The sequence below is a fragment of the Trichosurus vulpecula genome, chromosome 8, assembly GCF_011100635.1.
Source record: "Trichosurus vulpecula isolate mTriVul1 chromosome 8, mTriVul1.pri, whole genome shotgun sequence".
In the NCBI taxonomy this organism is placed as follows: domain Eukaryota; kingdom Metazoa; phylum Chordata; class Mammalia; order Diprotodontia; family Phalangeridae; genus Trichosurus; species Trichosurus vulpecula.
The window spans coordinates 254502869-254524777 of NC_050580.1; the positions used below are offsets into that span (position 1 = coordinate 254502869).

A 21909-nucleotide genomic window follows, 5' to 3' on the forward strand; every position below is an offset into this window, starting at 1 on the left:
TCCTAATAATTAAAACTATCAAAAAGAGGAATGAATTGTATTAGTGGTTTAGTGGATACCCTTTCACTAGAGAAGTTCAAATATAACATAGACAGGATTAACACTTCAGATAAAGTTTGGCCTAGATGACCTATGATCCACAAGAGTCTGTTCTTCTTAAAAGTGCATTCAAATTTGTGTTTCAAATCATGACATCTCATCAACTTCAATCTTTAAGAGTTTTGGAATCTTTTTTAGTGACTATAATACACATAGTTCAAAAGAAAAGATTATACTTTTTCCTGGAGCTAAATTCAAATGAACATTGTATCCATGTATAAGTTATACCAAGAAACATGGTGCATTTCTAATGAACTTTGTGGACTGGATAATGTAGCTTACACAAAAAGGCAATTCAGCATCTAAAAATATCCAACAATTCAGGAATCTGTATTGGTTGAACATATTTCTATGCTATGTATAGCCTTGCTTTGAGGGTAGGGACTAACTGACCTTACATTATCATAGTAAATCAAGTCAAATCTTATTTGTAATTTTAACTACAGACACTGATCAGAATTTTCAAAACCTCTCTAGGATCTGACCTTGATACTCAGTAACACAAGAAAGTCATATCACAGTTATGAAAATGAGGAAGCTACAATAAAGCCCATGTATCTTTGGAAAGGCAGAGGTTCCATTAAAGAAGTGAAAGGTAAGAAAATGTTTCCAGGAATCAGAAAAAAAGAATTCCAGAAAAAAAACTGACCTGATGTCATAAGAAATAAAGGCAGATGTCCTTATTCTCACATACTATGCATGTCCTAAAACTCATAGATAAAAATTTTATTATAGAAAAGAATCATAACAATACAGTAACAATAAGCATAATAATGATGACATGGGGGCCAAGGATGCTAAGAATCACAAGATTTTAGACCATCACCAAACATTATTATAATTAATAGAAACAAATCATCTTATATTTATATAGCACTTCAAAGTTACAAAGAGATTTCATAACGAGAGTTTCACAGGTCCCTATGAGTTGGGTCATACTTATATAGTCTAATATATCAATGGATTCACAATTTCATTGACATGAGTACTCCTACCAATACAGGCCACACCTCATCCTGTGCCATTTTTCCTGTATTTTTCCATATACCATAGAGCATTTACCCAATGTGATGGAGGCCTTACTCTAGGTCATTTTATGTTTTATGTTTTATTGCTATCAGTGCAGCAATTACTCTGTTATTACCACTTGCATTCAATATAACCGGCCCACCTTCATTTTAGTCATCCATCTCCTCAATAATATTCTTTACTCCTCTTCTTCCTTATTGGAAGTGGAACTATGTAGCCCACTAAACACCCCTCCATTGCCCTTTGAGTCACCTGAAACTTTGAGATGGTCAAGTTAACTATTCCTATTTTATAAATAAAGAACCCAAGGTCACCCAGTTTGGAAGTGAGAGAGCTAAGGTTCAAACCTAGCCTTCTGTCTCCTGGCCCAAGTGTACTGTCTATAGTATACCTTTAGTTCCTTAAAAAAATGGCAAGAATGTAAAAAGAAAAAAGGGGGAAGGGTAGAGAAAATGTATTTGGCTTACTTTGGGACCTTACCTTTCTGCTTGGTTGGAAAAACTGGTACTGGATGCCAATCTAAACAAAATACCAAAAACTATAGTCACAGGATTGTCCTGACCTTGGTCACAGAATACAATATCAGGAAGATTACAAATTGACATGGACCTAGAACCATTATCAAATGCTCCACAACTGAATTATGGATACTGGAAAGAACCTGAAAGTCATCTAATCCAACCCCTCGTTTTACAGAAAAGGAAACTGAGGTCCAAAAAGGTAAAAATTATTTATTCAAGGTCATACGGGGGTATGCCAGGATTAAAGCCCAGGTCTTCTAACTCCAAATTCAGCATTCTTTCCACAATACAATGCCATTTCCCATTAGTCCTTTCAGGTAGTTGCCCAAAGATACTCTTCAAATTCCATCCAACCCATCAAAATTACTTCTAGTATCAAATTATATGATGCCTAGCCAGCATAATTTAGAGCATTTTATGTAAACAGACTAACAACTTACACAATGCCTAATTTCATAACCCTAATCCAAAAGTCTCCCCCAGAGTAGATATCAATAGTAATTGGTTATCATATCTATTTAATAAAAAACATTATTTCAAGTAGTATTCCAGAGGCAGGGAGAAAGGTAATTCGAAGCAAGACTTAATTCATTAATTTATTCAATACCTAGCATGTAGTAGGAATTCAATGAGTATTTGTTTTCTTCCTAATACTCCTAACTCGAATCTAATTAACTCTGGCTGGCTAGTGGATACACCAGGTAAAGTGCTCTGGTGGGGACCCATAGGCAAGAGCATTAGAAAGACACCTTTAACCCTAGAACCTTAAGGAAGAAGGATGTAGTCCCGCTCTGTGGATCCGGCCAGCCGGTGCAAACAGGGGTTTGGCAGAGTCACATCAGAGCCTGCGCTGTAATGGGATATGACCCCGTTTGGTCCATTTTAGTATAACTCGTTATTTCTTGGATTTAGTTATCTACTAGACCAAACCACTTCACCTAAAATACAGCTGTCCATAACAAAAAGAAAATAACAGGATCCAATGAAGCCTGTAGCAAAGCCTCTCTCCCTAAAGCAGCGTTACAGACCAGGACCACGGCTTTGAATTTCTCTCCTCTCTCATATGCTGGACTTTAAGGTGCTCAGTATGAAGTGCTTCTTTGCCAAAGTGAAAGAGAGGCAAAATTTTAATATGACAAGTTTTGCTTAAGAAAAAATTTCTTCAGAAGATTCATCTTTAAGTAGTTTCTCTTTGTCAGTGAATTGTTTCATGGGACAGTATCAGCCTAGGTTAATAATTAGTATTGATATAAGGAATAATGGAAACTCCCTAAATGAAAATCCATTTCCTAAACATCACTTCCCAATTATTCCAAGCTGGGATATATGATAATATAAGTAAGGACTTACTATGTAACTTCCTAGCTCCTTACTCTTGAAATTCCCATGGTGTCCACATAGAAATATAGCTAGGCACAACCGTATAATCTTTTTGGAATACAGGGTATAAACAAACCTTGGCAGCAAGGGACTGACAGCTGTGGTTACCTTTACCTTCATGTAGTCTCCTTCCCAAATTGGAAGGAATAACTTCTAGGTGAGAGGAGAGGAGGCAGGATGGGGGAAAGCAGAGAAGAGGGACTGGAGAGGAAGTAGAGTGAGGGGAAAAGACAGTGTATTTTGAATCTACTAAAGTCTATTAACATTCCCTCCTCTTGATAGATGCAAACCCTTCCTTTCTTTTGAGGCCCAGGTCAGGTCTCACTTCCTCCACGATCCTTTTCCTGCAAACCCCCATACTACGGGAATCTCTCCTTTTCCTGAGCTCCTATGACACTTAATGCCTTATTGCTCATTTGGTATTTATTTGTATGTTGCTATGAAAAGTTTAAGTGTTTTAAGCATTAATTTCACTTCTATCCTTAGCTAAAGGATAAGCTACTAGAGAGCATGGAACTTGTCTAATGTGTCCTGCGACAGTGATGGGGAAGGCATTCCATAAATTACCCCTGAACTGAAAGACATATTATCCCCTTGTTTAAAAAAAACAACATGCTAAAATTAGAGTTTAGCATCTGATTGCATCTAGGGAATGTATCATCCACAGAACCATAGAATCCTAATACTTTAGAGTTAGAAAGAACAAGTCCTCTAGCTCAACCTCATTATTTTACAAATGTAAAAACTGAGAAGGGAAGTAACTTACCCACAGCACATAACTAGATAGTGGCTGTCGTGAGCTTTCTTATGTTTATCTTCTGAAAGATCTACCACATCAGACATGCTTGTCCTTAATACATTTATCATGTAATCAGGATGACGGACCTGTATCCCTAAAGCTATTTCTTTTCCTTCGTTTCTCAGGGCCAGGTTAATCTTTGAAATCTGCCATATTTATTTACTTGCCCTATTCACTGGGTCCTATTACTTCCAAATACATTTCTGCTCATTCAATAAAACTGGTCCATGGGTTTACCAAGATCAGGGCAGGACAGAGAACACTAAATACTAGCATATGTTGCCTCACTGCTCATAAGAGACTGAGCTTGAGGGTTGCCTGTAATACCTCTCTGAAATTGTGTCACAACATCCAAACAACTGACAAATTCAGCTCACAAATGAACTGTGTTCAATAAAAATTAAAACAAAAACAAAAACCACATGCAATAAAATTGAGTTAGCCCAGTTATCTGGTATTAGTCTTACCAAACAACCAATGAATGAGTGAGTCGTTTCATTATTGAATTATTTGGTTTGGTGTCATAGAAATTCATACTGGGGTGGGGGGGAATTCTTCCCATCTAGAAAGACAAAATGTCATTCACCTTCCCACAGATTGCATAATATCCAGTAATAAAGGAGCCGCAAGATCTGGACTCAGATGGATGAATGTGGAGAGCACTACAATGGCTAGCCCTAGTGTTTCTTCATCATATTCTTCGAGAATGGCCCCACAGTCATGGCATCTAAAAAAAAAACAGAGAAAGAAATGCTTATATATAAACAATAAAGTGAGGGTTTTAAAGTACTAGAAACCATATCTAACCACTTCTAGTAGTTCTTATTTTATACATTTCAGATCTTGGAAAAGCAGTGCTTTGCTCTATTTGAATAGTCCCACAAAGTTCTAATCCCACCACCACCACAGACATAGGAAAAGGGAGTGTAATCTATGACAAAGATTCCTTTCATTAGTGGAGGAGTGATACATCATTAGAAATGACATGATTTATACTAAATTGTTTTTTCCGTTTGTGGTGTACGGCCACTTGAATAACTCCCCTATGCTTTCTAGTAGAAGAAAAATATATTCTATTAGTAGGTGAGTGACAATAGGGTCTAGTCAACAGTGTCTGAGGAACCAAGGGAAATTCACGTTCCAGACTCTGCTGTACACATTCGCAACCTTTGGCCAAATCTTCATCTTCCTGTGCCTCAGTTGGATGATGACGATCATGCTAATGGTGATGGTGGTGGGGGTGGTGATGATGATGATGGTGATGGTGATGACAAGGATGATATCAATAATAATAGTTTACTTTACAGAGCATTTGAGGTTTATAAATCAGTTTACAAAGTGCTGATATGGAAAAATAGGGCAAAAGGAACGGTTTTTTTTTCATGGAGGATGCATGATATTGTTGTTTGTTAAGTACAGAATAGTACAAAATAGCAAAAGTAAGTTATTTTCAAAAAGAAAAATATAGAGGACATAAGCTCCTAAGTAACTTACAATTTATTATTCTTTTGGCATATACAGGATAATATTTAATTGCATTCATATCAACAAATACTCATTAAACATCTACTACATGCAAGGTACTCTGCTAGGCACTAGGGAAACCAACAAAAATTAAATATTCTCTGCCCTCCAGGAGCTTACATTTTACTGGAGGTGGGTACAGCATGAAAAGATAGTTAAATAACAAGTAATTTGAGGTGAGAGCAAACACTAACGACTTGACAGAAAAGGCTTCACAGAGGTTGCAAGAAATGAACCTTAAAGAAAATAAGGATTCTGAGAGTCAAAGATGAGAAAGAGGCATATTCCAGTATGGAGAATGACTTGTGCAACGGCACAGAAGTAGGAGAGGAACTAACTCACTGAGGGAACAGTCAGTTACTCTGTTTAGCTGAAATATAGAGAATGCAAAGGGGAGTCATGTGAAATAAGACCAGAAAGGAGCCAGATTTTGGAGGGCCTTAAATATCACACTAAGGAATTTGTCTTTATTACAGAGACAACAGGGAGCCACCGAAGGTTTTACAAGGGAATGACATGAGCAGATCTGCTGGATTTGAAAATCAGAGAACTTTGGTTCAAATCCTGGCTCTGCCACGTACTATGATTCTGACCTTGGGGAAGGCGCTCACTCTTTCCGGATGACATTTTCTTCATCTATAAAATTAGGGTATTGGACTAAATGGCTTCTAAGGTCCTTTCCAGCTCTAAATATATGATTCTGTGATGCTATACACTAAGAAGTTTGCTCTAGATCTATGTGGATAGGGAAGAGTCTAGAAATAGGGAGACTAATTATGAAGCTATTACAATAGTCCAGATGAGAGATGATGAAGGCCTAAACTAGAGTGGAAGCCCTGTGAATGAAGAAAAGGGGATGGATGCAAGAGATGTGATGGTAGAATCAATAGGACTTGGCAACTGGTTGGATATGGGGGTTGGGGGAGAGGGAAGAGTCAAAAATGACTCCAAGGTTACGAACCTTTGTGACTGGGAGGATGGTGGTGCCCTCAACAGAAATAGGGAAATTGATGGCATTTCCAGGAGGAAAGAAGGGAAATTGTTTAAAGAGTAAGGAAAGAACCTAAAAAGAAAAAAAATGTATACATTTCAATGTTGTGTTGATAATTTAGAATTATATAATTAGCCAAGAAGGGCTGAAACGACAATATTAAAATTAAATAATTTTAAGTTTATGACAGTAATATTAAAAATAACTCATATTTATATAGCACTTTAGAGTTTACAAAGCACTTCCCCCACAGAAATCCTGTTAGATAAGTAGTATAAGCTACAAACAGATCCAGTGTCTCTGAGGTGGAAGAGTACTAAAGATCATCTTGTCCAATGAGTATCTGAACAGGACACTCAGCTTCTGCCTGAGGCCCTCCAGCATGGGGAAACTCATCTGCTCTTGAAGCATCACATTCCACTTTCAGATAGCTCTTACTATTAATAACGATTAAATTTGCCTCTCTGCCACATTAATCCATTGCTACTAGCTATACCCTATGAGGACATGCAGAAGTCTTCCACATGACAATCCTTCAAATACTTGAGTGCAGTTATCATGAACTTCCCCTCAGATCTTTCCTTTAGTCTAATTATCCTTATGTATTTCAACTGATCCTGAAATGTCATGATTTCCAGTTCTTTCATCATTATAGTTGACCTCTTCTGCATGCACTCCAGTTTGTTAATGTTCTTCCCAAAATGTGGTGCCCAGAACGCAACTCAATTCCTCCAGGTCTGGTCTGACCCAAGAAAGAGTACAACAAAGATTCTCACATGTCTCATTCTACGTGCTATGCTTCTCTTAGCGCATTCTATAAGTACCTTAAGTACACACAGGCAGTCTAGACTTTTTTGTTAACTGCCTTGGCACACAGTGTGCTCACATTAATATTATAGTCCACTAAACCTCCTATTTTTCTTCACACTGCTATATGGAAGAATTGTACCCATTTTATAACTGTGGATCAGAGAAATTAAGTGACTGCCCAAGGTTTCACATTTATTATGTGTTAGAAGCAGCATTCAAACTCAGATCTCTTGATTTCAAAGTCCAGTGTTCACTGCACCACACTAATCTACCTCTCTTATGACACAGGTAGTTGAAATAGTACTCTTCCTTTTACATATGAGGGAATTGAGAGTCAGAAAGTGAAATATATTGCCCAAGGTTACAGGAGTCATGTTTACAGTACCTTACTGACTGTAAAGTACTTTCCTCAGAAGAGTTGTGCTAGTATAATTATCTCCCATTTTACAGATGAAAAAAAACTAAGGTTATAAGACAGAAGTAATTTGCTAGTCTCATATAATACATATGGGAAGGAAGCAGGTCCCAAATCCAGATTTTCCAACTCCTGATCTAGTGTGATTTCTATCACTTGACCTCACCTCCTTTGGAAAAAAAATTAGAGTATCTTAGGATTTAGAGCTACAAAGTCTTAGATATCATCTATCCTAAAGCCATCATTTTATAGATGAGGGGAAAAGGTTCACGAAGTGATCGTTATTTTTCTGTATGCTTTCTTGCTCCAGGAAGTGACTTAGAAGCCATGGACGTCACCCATCGATAACCTAAAGATGAACACCAGAATCCGCGTGCAAATTCCTAATATGTAAAAGTAGTTAGTGACAGCAAAAGGTCACACAGAAGTTGTGTTAAGATGATACAACTTTTCATATCTTTGGAGGAGGAGGGAAGCTGGTTGGTATCACTAGTGAGGAATGCTGGCAGTGTTTTCAAATGCTCAGATGCTCCCTATGCATCTCAGGCATTACAGGTACAATATCCAGAGGAGTATGAGTGGGAGAATTTTATGATGTATTTTACAGTGATGTGTTAGAAATCTGTTCTGATGAAGTCAAAGCTATAAAACTAAAGAGGATGACTGAGTAAAAAATGCTCAGATTGATTATGCATATGGCCCTTAAAGGAGTCAACACCAATACCCTCACTAGAGGCAGTGTGTTAAATCTGCAGGTACAGAGAACCTTCTGCTAGGGACTGAGTCAGCCTTATTTTAACTGCATTATATGAGCAATCTCTTCAATCAGAGCTATGTCATTCCTCCATAGGTCAACAGTGGAACTGAGCTCTGAGACAGGTCACTGGAACAGGAAAGAAACCAAGGCCAGTAAGACCCATAGAATTGGTAAGTTGGAAGAGACACCAGACGTCACCTAGTCCAACATATTCCGGAAATGGAACTGGCTTCTAAAATAATCATGGGATCACAGATGAGCTGGAAGGGACTTCAGAGGACAGCTAGTCCTAAATCCTTATTTTACAAATGAGGATACTGAGCGCTATATATGTGTGTTAGTATTATGGTGGAGCAGCTAAGAATAACCACAATACATAAAAATTTTTCCCACACAGACTATTTAGGAAAGATGTTTTGAAGGGCAAGGCTAGATCAAATTTAAATAATATTTGGTGGGGCAGCTAGGTGGTGCGGTGGATAGAGTACTGGCACTAGAGTCAGGAGGACCTGAGTTCAAATCCAGCCTCAGGTACTTGACACTTACTAGCTGTGTGACACTGGGCAAGTCACTTAAACACCGATTGCCTCCCCCTCCCCCCTGCAAAACAATAATAATGTATAGAGTTTTCAACTTAAATCTGTATGCATGGAAGTTGCTGTTATTATCATTCTTTATCTATTTATTTATTTATTTATGGAAGATCTGCTGTCATAGTAAATATAAGTAGTGTTATTGCTACTTGTTTATAATCAAATATAACAGTTTCAAATTATCACTTTTCTATCACACCTTTAAAAAAACCTAATTCATCTACATAGCAATGGTCTCTCAAAATTACAACCTAAGATAATTTTTAAAACACAATACAATTTAAAAGTACATACTTTTTGTATTTTTTTATTTTTTTAATTTAAATTTATTTATTTAACATATTTAGTTTTCAGCATTGATTTTCACAAGAGTTTGAATTACAAATTTTCTCCCCATTTCTACACTCCCCCCCACTCCAAGATGGCATATATTCTGGTTGCCCTGTTCCCCAGTCAGCCCTCCCTTCTGTCACCCCACTCCCCTCCCATCCCCTTTTCCCTTCCTTTCTTGTAGGGCAAGATAAATTTCTACGCCCCATTGCCTGTGTATCTTATTTTCTAGTTGCATGCAAAAACTTTTTTTTTTGTTTTTGAACATCTGTTTTTAAAACTTTGAGTTCCAAATTCTCTCCCCTCTTCCCTTCCCACCCACCCTCCCTAAGAAGTCAAGCAATTCAACATAGGCCACATGTATATCATTACGTTTAACCCTTCCACAATACTCACATTGTGAAAGACCAACTATATTTTGCTCCTTCCCAACCCATCCCCCTTTATTGAATTTTCTCCCTTGACCCTGTCCCTTTTCGAAAGTGTTTGTTTTTGCTTACCTCCACCCCCATCTGCCCTCCCCTCCATCATCTCCCCCTTTTTTTTTATCTTCTTCCCTCTTCTTTACTGTGGGGTAAGATACCCAGTTGGGTATGTATGGTATTCCCTCCTCAGGTCAAATCTGATGAGAGCAAGGTTCACTCATTCCCCCCTCACCTGCCCTCTCCCCTCTTCCCACAGAACTGCTTCCTCTTGCCACCTTTATGCAAGATAATCCACCCCATTCTATCTCTTCCTATCTCCCTCTCTCAGTATGTTCCTCTCTCATCCCTTAATTTGATTTTATTTCTTTTAGATATCTTCCCTTCATCTTCAACTCACCCTGTGTCCACTCTTTCTCTCTCTCTATCTCTCTCTCTCTTTCTCTCTCTCTCTCTCTCTCTCTCTCTCTCTCAATCTCTCTCTCTCTCTCTCTCTATATATATATATATATGTAGATATATACATACATACACATTCACTTATATATATACATAAACATATATATATATATGCATATTCCCTTCAGCTACCCTAATACTGAGGTCTCATGAATCATACACATCATCTTTCCATGTAGGAATGTAAACAAAACAGTTCAACTTTAGTAAGTCCCTTCCAATTTCTTTTTCTTGTTCTTTTTCTGGATTACCTTTTCATGCTTCTCTTGATTCTTATGTCTGAAAGTCAAATTTTCTATTCAGCTCCGGTCTTTTCACTGAGAAAGCTTGAAAGTCCTCTATTTCATTGAAAATCCATATTTTGCCTTGGAGCATGATACTCAGTTTTGCTGGGTAGGTGATTCTAGGTTTTAATCCTAGCTCCATTAACCTCCAGAATAACATATTCCAAGCCCTTCGATCTCTTAATGTAGAAGCTGCCAGATCTTGGGTTATTCTGATTGGGTTTCCACAATACTCAAATTGTTTTTTTCTGACTGCTTGCAATATTTTCTCCTTGATCTGGGAGCTCTGGAATTTGGCAAAAATATTCCTAGGAGATTTCTTTTTGGGATCTATTTGAGGAGGCGATCAATGGATTCTTTCAATTTCTATTTTGCCCTGTGGCTCTAGAATATCAGGGCAGTTCTCCTTGATAATTTCTTGAAAGATGATATCTAGGCTCTTTTTTTGATCATGGCTTTCAGGTAGTCCAATAATTTTTAAATTATCTCTCCTGGATCTATTTTCCAGGTCAGTGGTTTTTCCAAGGAGATATTTCACATTGTCTTCCATTTTTTCATTCCTTTGGTTCTGTTTCATAATATCCTGATTTCTCATCAAGTCACTAGCTTCCACTTGCTCCAATCTAATTTTTAAAGTAGTATTTTCTTCAGTGGTCTTTTGGACCTCCTTTTCCATTTGGGTAATTCTGCCTTTCAAGGCATTCTTCTCCTCATTGGCTTTTGGAGCTCTTTTGCCATTTGAGTTAGTCTATTTTTTAAGGTGTTGTTTTCTTCAGTGTATTTTTCAGTATTTTTTTGGGTCTCCTTTAGCAAATCATTGACTTGTTTTTCATGGTTTTCTCGCATCCTTCTCATTTCTCTTCCCAATTTTTCCTCTACTTCTCTAACTTGCTTTTCCAAATCCTTTTTGAGCTCTTCCATGGCCTGGGACCAGTTCATGTTTTTCTTGGAGGTTTTTGGTGTAGGCTCTTGCACTTTGTTGACTTCTTTGGGCTGTATGTTTTGGTCTTCTTTGTCACCAAAGAAAGAATCCAAAGTCTGAGACTGAATCTGGGTGTGTTTTCACTGCCTGGCCATATTCCCAACCAATTAACTTGACCCTTGAGTTTTTCAGCGGGGTATGACTGCTTGTAGACTAAAGAGTTCTATGTTCCACATTTGGGGGGGATGTGCCAGCTCTGCCAAACCAGCACTGCTCCTTCCCCAAGAACCCCCAACCCGGACTGGGCTTAAATCTTCAGCAGGCTGTGCACTCCTGCTCTGATCCGCCACTTAATTCCTCCCACCAGGTGGGCCTGGGGCCGGAAGCAACTGCAGCTGTAGCTGCCATGCCTCCGCTGCCCCCGGGGCTGGTAGCCAAACCGTGAACTCCTTCCACTCCTGCAGTTTTTCCCACTAACCTTCTCCGCTGTCTTTGGTGTTTGTGGGTTGAGAAGTCTGGTAACTGCTGCAGCTCACTGATTCAGGGTGGTAGGCACATTCCGCCCAGTTCCTGGTCTGGTTGGTCCGTGCTGCTCACGCTGGGCTCTGCTCCGCTCCGCTCCCAGCTCCCAGCTCCCAGCTCCGTGTGGGACAGACCTCACCCAGAGACCATCCAGGCTGTCCTGGGCTGGAGCCCTGCTTCCTTCTGCTGTTTTGTGGGTTCTGCTGTTCTAGAATTGGTTCAGAGGCATTTTTTATAGGTTTTTGGAGGGACTTGGCAGGGAGCTCACACTAGTCCCTGCTTTCCAGCCGCCATCTTGGCTCCGCCCCTATCATTATTTATTATTAATAAAAACAGTAATAATGAGTGCTACATTTGTGTCCCAGAAGGTGTTCTTGGACTTTCAATGAACAAGATAAGAATTCATCAGGTCACAGAAGCCAGATGGTACAGAGGATAGAGAGTTGTACTTGAAGTCAGGAAGACCCAAGTCTAAATCTTGCCATAGATACTAGCTTTGAGACTCTCAGCATTTCATTTAACTTCTCGGTACCTCAGTAACTTCATCTGTAAAATTAGGCAGTTAAACACTCAAGGGCCTCTACGGTCCCTTCCAGATTTAACATATAATTCTATAATCAACAAGTAGAAAATTACCCTCATCCATGAAAATTGGGTGAAATAATCATTTCAAATAATATGGCCTGGATTGGTGTCTGACAGTTCATGAAAGGATTACAAGTGAGGCAAGGAGCTGATAGCAGATCCCTGCCCATTAACTTTCCTGATTTCTGATCTAGATATTCTTCTAGTAAAGACCCTGACAATGTTGATATAAACGGTAGTATATTTCCAAGAAACATCTCACTAATGTCTCTTACCCTCTCTTTTCTCTGACTCCTTTTATTCTTACTATGAGTCATAGAAAGAGAATAAATATGAATGGAGACAGGCAAAAGAAGCTGGCAAATGGAAAACACAGGAAGGGTAGGAAAGAGGGAAAGTCATTGTCTAAGAACTTTTGGGCAAGTGGGTGGAATTTGTGGCGGGAAAGTAGAAGGGAGATCATAAGATCACAGATCTATATAACTAGAAGGGTCATATGAGGTCATTTAATTCAGACCCTAATTTTGTAAATTGAAAAACAGAGGCCCAGAGAGATTAAATGATTTGCCCAAGGTCACACAGTTAGCAAGTGGCAGAGCCAAGGCTTGAAGTCAGGTCCCATGACCCCAAATCTATCACCATGCCTACTGCACCATGTTGACAACATAGGTCATTTGGTAAAAATGGGAATTTTATGCAGAAAACAAGATAGGAAAAGTACTAGATCTGAATCCAGAAAAGATTGTGACTTAAGAGAGTAAAAGAAAAGAAAGGGAACATGAAGTTTGGTTAGATGTGTATAAGAAAAAATATTTCTTGTTCATAGCAACACAAACACACATGGTTCCAGTCTTGAGGAAAGGAGGATGACAACATAAGTAATGGGGCAAGATAGACTATGCTAAGTATGCTAATACCTACTAGTTAGGTAACCCTGGGCAAGTCACAATCTCTCGGACCTTTGCTTTATTCTTCTGAAAAATAACAACAATAATACTGATATAAGGGGGAAGATGGTGGGCAGGGGGCGAGGGCATGTCTTAATAAATCAATCAAAAGACCCTAGACTAAGTAATGAAAATCTATCAGACAAAATGAAATGACACCAGATAAGACATCTGCCCCAAGTGCCTATCAAGTTGGGACCTGTACAAAAGACAGAGTTAGTGTGGAGGCTTTTCCAGAAATTAGATCAAATACGGCTTTTCAGTATAGCCTTGAGAAGAAACTACCTGGGAAAGGAGGATTTGGGGAGTGGAGAGAGGGTCTTCAAATTCAACCATGATAAGGTCTCCCCAGCCCTGACTGGAAGAGAACTCTCCACCTTTGAAAGATCTGGATGATGTTGGACCTCACATCTCATTTTCCATGCCCTAGATGGTTCCCAATGCAGACACTGTTGCCAGTTGGTCTGAGGATAGATGGATACAGATTCACTACCCTAAAAGGGAAGTTCTTGAACACCCCACAAATGAAAGAAAAGGACTCTAAATAACCAAAAACTATGTGTTACCTTCACATGTGCTCCCTAAGAGTGAGTTCACTTTCATCTGTATTCTATAAGAGAATATGGCACTGATTTGGGGGGCATGTTTTGTGCCAACTGTCCTTATTGTATCACTTTAATAAATACCCTTTTCTTAAAGATATTTATGCCTAGCTAATTATGATCATTAACTGACAATCTTGGGGGAAAGGACATAGTGTGGTCTTGAGCTGATGACATTACAAAATTACGACTGACATTCCAGGGCAACCCCTATAACGCTGAGGGGGAAAACATAGTCAAGACCTAGATACCCAAGTTGTCACTTGGAGAATAGTGTTGAGATAAGAAGACTCGGAAGTCACATGGACTACACTTAGCTAGCTCACAATGCTGCTATGAGTCAGGTGCTTTGTAAATGCTAAAGCATTTTAGAAACATGAGTTTAACTGATATCATGTTCTTCTCTAGATAGCATTATAATGACTAAAATTTCTGTAGTACTTTATATCAATTATCTTATTTGATCTTTATAACAACCCTGTAAGGTAGTCCATGAAGCCATTACCAACAATTCATTTTACAGATGAGAAAACTAAGGCTCAGATATATTAAATAACTTGCCTAAAATTACATAGCTACTAAATTACAGAAACCAAACTAGAAACAGACCTTGCCTCCTGCCCCTGGGATACTTCTATACATGTATGTTGATTATCCAGTGTGGACCTATGCAGGCTGACTATGATTATAATTTTGGGAGTGATGGCAACTCATATAGAAGTTCAAAGATATTCACTGTTAATCTATGAAGCACCCTCCATCCTTCTCTTTACCTAACCAAACCCCAACCACCCTTCAAGACTCAGATCAAAAGCCACTTTCTTTCCTGAATCCTCAATAACTCAACAGTAATCTCTTCCATCTCACCTCCTGGGGTATTTACTCTGTACCACTTACTTGACAATTACTATAAATTATCTGATAACACTGATTTAGCTTATCACGTGGGTATGTAATGTCCTTAATGACAAGGAACATCCTACAGGCATCTCAAACTCAACATGTCCAAAACAGAACCTATTTATCTTTCCCCCCAAACCCATCCATCCTGCAAAATACTCTCTTTCTGTTAAGAGTACCACTTTCCTTCAATTAGCTCAGGTTTACCATGCTGGAGTCATTCTCAAGTCTTTACTTTCCCTCAGAACCCATACCCATGAGGAACCCATACCCATGAGAGTGTGAGCTCTTTGAGAGCAAGAACTGTTTCATTCATCTGTTTTCTCAGTACTTAGCACACAGTTCTTTGCACATAGTAAGAACTTAATATATGCTTCATTCATTCACCCAATCAATTTCCAAGTATTGTTAATCATACTTCCATAACACTTCTGACATACACATTTCCTCCAATTTATATGGCCACCACCTTGGTTCAGGACCTCATCAGCCCTCACCCACAGTATTATAATAGCCCCCTATATTGATCTCTTTATTTCTAGTCCCTCTTATTCTATCCCAACACATCTGCCAAACTGATATTCCTAAAGCACAGAACTGGTCTTGTCACTCCTATCCTCAAGAAATGTCAACAGGCCCTTATGATCTTTGGTATTAAATATAAACTACTCTGTTTGGCATTTAGAGTCCTATGCAATCTAGTTCCAACCTATTAAATTCATACCAAATTCACATTACTTCCCCCAAAGTATCCTATATTCCAACCAAATTGGCTTTGAAGTTCTCATTTTGTACATGAGGAAGCTTGGGCCCAGAGAGGTAAAGGACATGGGTATTACATAGCAGGGTCAGGACTCAAAACCACATCATACCACGGAGTACTCTTACCTTCTTACCTTGTCAGACTCTTGTCTACATTTTTCTGATTAAGTTCTTATACAGTATCCACCCAATGTCCTAAGTCTTTACTCTGTTTCTTTTAATATTTCTTGGATACAAGTAGAATACTCAATCTATTCCTTGCCCTCACTACATGACTGATCCTCTTCCTCTAATAATTTAATGTGTCTTTGATGGCTCTCATGACATTTCTCACATGACAGCTACTATTAATTAAGTGATGCAACCTTCTTACACCTAGCTTTCCTAAGGGTTGCCAACAATTAGGATTCCTCTGAGATTGTCATCTTCCAGGATTCTCAGCCACCACCATATAAAATTGTTGACAGAGTGTTAGTGTCAGAGATACAGCCTTTTACAATAGGGAATAGTTTACAATCACTGAATGTGCTGTGTAGAAATTCACTTTTCTTTTCTCCATTTTACTTTGAATCATTATCCATTTATAGTGCCTCTCTGAGATATATGTACTGGTGCATTAATTCAATGGGTTGCCCATCCAATTGCATGCCATAATTTAGGAATTAAATATTCTTCATCCACTTGGTTTTTCCTGTGTGAGTTTCTAAGTCGATCTCTTTTGAGTGGCTGTGGATAGCACTGAGGAGCCCCTGTAGTATTCCAGGGTTCAGAGAAATCAGCACGATGTCATTCTCAGATCTGTATGTTTGGAAAATTTAATGTCCATAGGGAATCCTTCTATTTGGAGTTTTTAAAGGACAACGACATATTTTTTTATGTTTACCTGAGATTGATATTTAAAAGATTATTGAACAAAGCCATCTCTAAGGTCATATCTATCATGGAATTTTGTATGATCTTAACAAATCCATAGGACATGGGACACCTTATGTGAGGAGAATCCCAAAAGCTATCCTTTGCTCCAAAAAATCAAATGTGGTGTTGTTCTTTTGTAACACAACAAAAAACATCCAAATGGAATCTTCTGTTCTCTTTACCTCTACCTAAACTGTTATTATAAACCTGCAATCTCTAGCAGAAAACGTTCTGCAAAAGCCTCTTTGTTCTCTTTTCATATTTTCATCAAGGATAATCCTTGATTCAAGCAGAAAAAGAAGATATATGAGTGCATTCAGTCAAGAGGAAAAAGAGGTTCAAAGGAAACCAGGATCCTCACAGACCATTCAAAAAACAACAAATCAAAATAATAAAGAGACGAAAAATAGCATTAAAAACACAGAAGAAAATAAAAATCAACCAAAAAAGAAATGGAACAAAATTTTGACATACTTTAAAAAAATTTCGGAGCAACTAAAAAAAATGTACAAGAGGAATGCTGATTGAAAAATAAACAATTTAAATATTCTGAGACACTCTTGAATGGTATTTAAAGAAATTAAATAAATATTAATGCTGTCAAGAGTATCATAAGACCAAATTAAGATCTTAGAGAAAATGAATCTAGAATTAAAAGATACTTAAAAATGATTAGGAGGGAATAATAAAGAAAATGACTGATATAGAGCATAAAAGTAAAAACTGAGGAATCAATGGAATCAATAACAATACACCGAGTGCAAGGAAAAATAGAATTACGACCGATAAAGTTCAATGCAGGTCTAGAAAACTAATGTAATATCTAAAGAATAAGAATTCAGAGCAAGTAACAGCTTCGAGAAGGTCAAGATGCAGCCATCTGATAAGAAGGAAAAACAAAAGAATATGAAATCACCAGCAAAGAAAGCAACAATCTATAAACAGAATCCATAGGGTTCCTACATGGAAAAAGCAAAGATTCAAGGTGTCCAGACATAATATAGTTAAGCTCTAATTTATAATGATAATGAAAAAATACTGTAAGCTACCATGAAAAAAATCAGAATTTACTTACCAAAGAACATTAATCATGATCATGGCAAACTTCTTGAGGAAGACAAAAGAGGATGGGAAAATTTTGAATATAGTACATGCAAAATTGAGAAGCATGGGCCGCAAACCAAGAATTTACCCAGCCAAATTCAGTACAGTTTCAAGGCAAAAGATGGACACTTGAGGAATATGTAGACTGAAAATTTTGTAGAGATAATTTTGCAGAGATACATATTTACTTCAAAGAAGCCTCTGAACAACAAAAAGATAAGTAATTAGATAGGCATTTAAAACAATTAACACTTCTCAAATCAAGATAATCTAGTTACTAACAAAATGTGAGAACTCCTTAGAGAATTGTGTTAAATGTTTCAGAAGAGTATTTCAAAGACACAGAGAAAAGAGAAAAAGGGATATAGGGTGAGGAGGGGTGGCGAGAGAGGAAGAATTTATGACAAAATGATCTTAAAGCCCAGCTCCTATCTTTGATAAGGGAATATTCGAGTTTATAAAACTGACACACTTATTGATATAAAACAGAGGAATTTTGTTTAGAGTGCTTTGGGGGTTGTTTTGGGTTAGTTTAGTTATTTTGAGTTAATTACTGACAAAAATTATCAGAATAAAAAAATTGTCTTCTCATCCAACAGAATGATTGAAGAAAAGATAAATCTAATTATTTCAAAGCTAAATATCAATGGACTGAACTCTCCCATAAAAATGAGCTTAGAAATAAGAATAATATTTGTGTCCTACAGTTCCATCAATCAAATACTTGAAAGAAGTTATTGGGTCTAGAAGAAAAGTTTATTGATTTAATTTTAGAAAGATAAAAGGATTTTGCAAAATAGTAAATAAAACTTCTAAAGTTTAAAAAATGGAATTGGAAAAAATGAATACAGTAAATATGTCAGATTAAGGTCTGACATCCAAAAGGCAGTTTGATACAGTAGTTCTTAAGTAATATTCACTCCTCAATGGAATGATGGTCAAAAGACACAAGCAAACAATCCTTAAAATAAAACAAAATGAAAAGATGCCTAAATTCTTTGATAATCAGGGAAATGTAAATCAAGACAATCTTCTGATATTAACTTAAACCCACTAGAATGGTAAAAGTACACCAAAAAAAAACATGAATTATACTGGTGGACTAGAGAGAAACTGGGATAATGGACTGCTAGAAATATTTTGGAGTTGTTATCTGTGTGGATTCAATTCCTGTTATACTAGGGGCAGCTAGGTGGCACAGTGAGTAGAGTACCAGCCCTGAAGTCAGGAGGACCTGAGTTCAAATCTGGCCTCAGACACTTGACACATGTACTAGCTGTGTGACCTAAGTCACTTAACCCCAACTGCCCTACAAAAAAAAACCAAACAATTCCTGTTATACTGATTTTTCTTTTTATCACTTTATATAGCCCTTTCCCTATTTCCTTATACATATAATTTTTCATTCTGAAATGATTCCCTTCTCAGTGACAGTTATATTTTATCTATTAAAATATACTCTTTCCATTTTTTGTGATGTTATTGGTTGCCATTGCCCATGCTGTATAGGTATAAGGTTCCTGTGAGCAAAAATTCATTTAAATCCTCTAGCAGTGCTCTCAAATGCTGCCTAATCTTTAGCATTGAAGCTATAGTAGTCCCATGTCATATGAGGACAGCCAAATATCATTGAATTTTGATTCAAAGCACTATCTTCTTCTATTAATGGCATCCCTTCCAAGTCTAAGGCAGCCTCTCCTAATTTCCCTATGATACAGGCTATGTAGGCCTGTTCAGTTATAAATATGTGAGTTATATTACAAATACCAGGTGGCACTTTACTCAAAGTACCAAAATTTCTTCCTGCTTCCCTCTAGAACCTGAAGGCGTTAATAGAATCTAGAGAAACAAAGTAATAGAACCTCTACACTGTATAATATTGTTCTAAGATTTTGGTAATATACTTTTGGAGCACTCACAGTTGTTCCTTTAATCTGTCAACTGTACCAATCCCTCCAAATTGACTTGAGAAAGAAGAAGCTACCTGTTCATGAGGGATAGTCAATGAAGGACATGAAACAGAGCAGCATGCGTGCCCTTTCACGGACTGCTCCTTATGCATAAAATGCCACCCCTCCTTACCTCTGCTTTTAGAATCCCTGGCTTCCTTCAAGACTCATATAAAGCACTATTTTCTATAGGGAAGTCAAAGACATTTTCCTGATCCCACTAGCTGCTAGTATTTTCCCTTCTAAAATTACCTTGTTTCTACTTTGTGTGTATCTTTATACGAACATGTTTATACATGCTCTTCACCATTAGAATCAATCAATCAATAAACATTTAGTAGGTACCTACAATGTGCCCAGGAACTGTGCTAAGTGTTGGGGATATACAAAGAGTCAAAAGATAGTCCCTGCCCTCAAGGAGCTTACAATCTAATGAGCTGGGAGACAACATGCAAACAAATACATGCACAAGCTCTATACAGGATTGATGGAAAGTCATTATCAGAGGGAAGGCACTAGAATTATGACAGATTAGGAAAGTCTTCCTGTAAAAGATGGGATTTGAATTTTAATTTAAAGGAAGACAAGGAAGTCACTATGTGGAGTTGAGGAAGGACAGCATTCTAGGCAGGGGGAATAGCAGGAAAAAAATACTTGAAGCTGTGGATAGAGTATCTCATCCATGGAACAGTCAGGAGACCAGTGTCACTGGATCAAAGAGTACATGGCAGGGAGCAAGGTGTAAGAAGACCAGAATGGTTAGGGAAGGCTTGGTTATGAAGGGAGAAAACAGAATTTGTATTTGATCTTGGATATGACAGGGAGCCACTGGAGCTTATTGAATAGAGGGTGTCATGGTTGGACCTGAACATTAGGAACATTAGGAAAATCACTTTGGTGGCTGAATGGAGGATGGATTGGAGTGGGGAGAGGCTCAAGGCTGGCAGAATCACCAGCAGGCTATCGTAAATAATCCAGGCATGAGGTTATGAGTGTCTGTACTCTTGAGGTGTCAGAGGAGAGAAGGAAGCATATTAGAGAAATATTGCAATGATTAAATCAAAAGGCCTTGGCAACAGATTGGATATTGTGGAGTAGGTGGAGGTTTAGAAAATTGAGGAGAACTAATAAGGTCTGAACCTGAGGAATAGAAAGGTCGGTGTTGTTCTCTCTAGTACCTGGGAATGTAAGAGGGGAGGGAGGTTTGGGGGAAAGATAATCAGTTCTGTTTTAGATAGGTTTAGTTTTATGTGTCTACTGAACATCCTTCTCGTTCGAGATATCTGAAAAGGAATTAGAGGTGAGATAGTGTAGGTCAGCAGAAAGTTTGGGGCAGGATAGGGAGACTTGAGAATCATCAGCATAGAGATCCATGGGAGCTGATGAGATCACTAAGTGAGGGAAAAGAGAAGGCTCAGGACAGAACCCTGAGGGACACCTACAGTTAGAAGGTATGATCTGAATGAGGATCCAGCAAAGGAGACCAAGAAGGAGTGGTCAGATAGACAGGAGAACCAGGAGAGAGTAATGTCCTGAAAACCTAGAGAGAAGAGAGTATCAAGGAGCACAGAGTGATCAAGAGTGTCAAAGGCTGAAGAGAGGTTAAGAATGAGGATTAAGAAAAGACCGCTGGATTTGGAAATAAAAAATCCTCAGTAACTCTGAAGAGAGTAGTTTGGTAGAATGATAAAGTCAGAAGCCAGACTGTAAGAGATTAAGAAGAGAGCAAGAGGAGAGAAAGTGCAGGCATCTATTGTAGATGGACATTTTGAGGAATTTGGCTACATAGGGCAGAAGAGATCTAGGACTATAGATGGCAAAGATGTAAGGATCAAATGAGGTTTTTTTCAGGATGGTGGAGTATAGAGGGCCAGCTCTGAGAAAGTCCATTCTGGGATGAGATACAGGCCAGAGGCCTGTTCTTGCCCTTGGGCTGATAACTCGGCACATGGGCTCTCCATCCCCCCCACCGCCCCTCGGCATACACGTGCTGCTCAGGATGAAGGCTCTTCAAGCCTCCTCGGTACACATGTGCTCTCTCAAAAACCATGGCACACATGTGCTAAATACCACCTGTGGGCTATTAAGACAATATTGTTTATGGCAAAAGAGGAATAAAAGCACGAGAAAGTCATGCATTATGCAAATGCCTCGCACATAGATTTGTTGATTCTGCTTGCCTAAAAAAGTATATAAGCCCTGTCCCTCAGTTAAATAAACGAAGCTGTTCTTTAGTCTCCCACCTGGCCTGTGTTTTTCTTTTCACTCTCCAGGGCATTCGGCCATCT

At 38.2% G+C, this 21909-nt stretch overlaps 1 protein-coding gene across 1 annotated transcript in view; it reads right to left on the reverse strand.

Annotated features, from left to right (window-relative positions):
* The window catches only part of UNC79 (unc-79 homolog, NALCN channel complex subunit), a 291664-nt gene that overhangs the window by 70676 nt on the left and 199079 nt on the right, over positions 1–21909 (reverse strand). The window contains exons 35-36 of the mRNA XM_036735956.1: positions 4415–4555; positions 1609–1647 (exon numbers count right to left, since the gene is read on the reverse strand). Coding sequence (XP_036591851.1) covers positions 1609–1647; positions 4415–4555 — 180 coding nt within the window. The remainder of the gene's footprint in view (positions 1–1608; positions 1648–4414; positions 4556–21909) is intronic.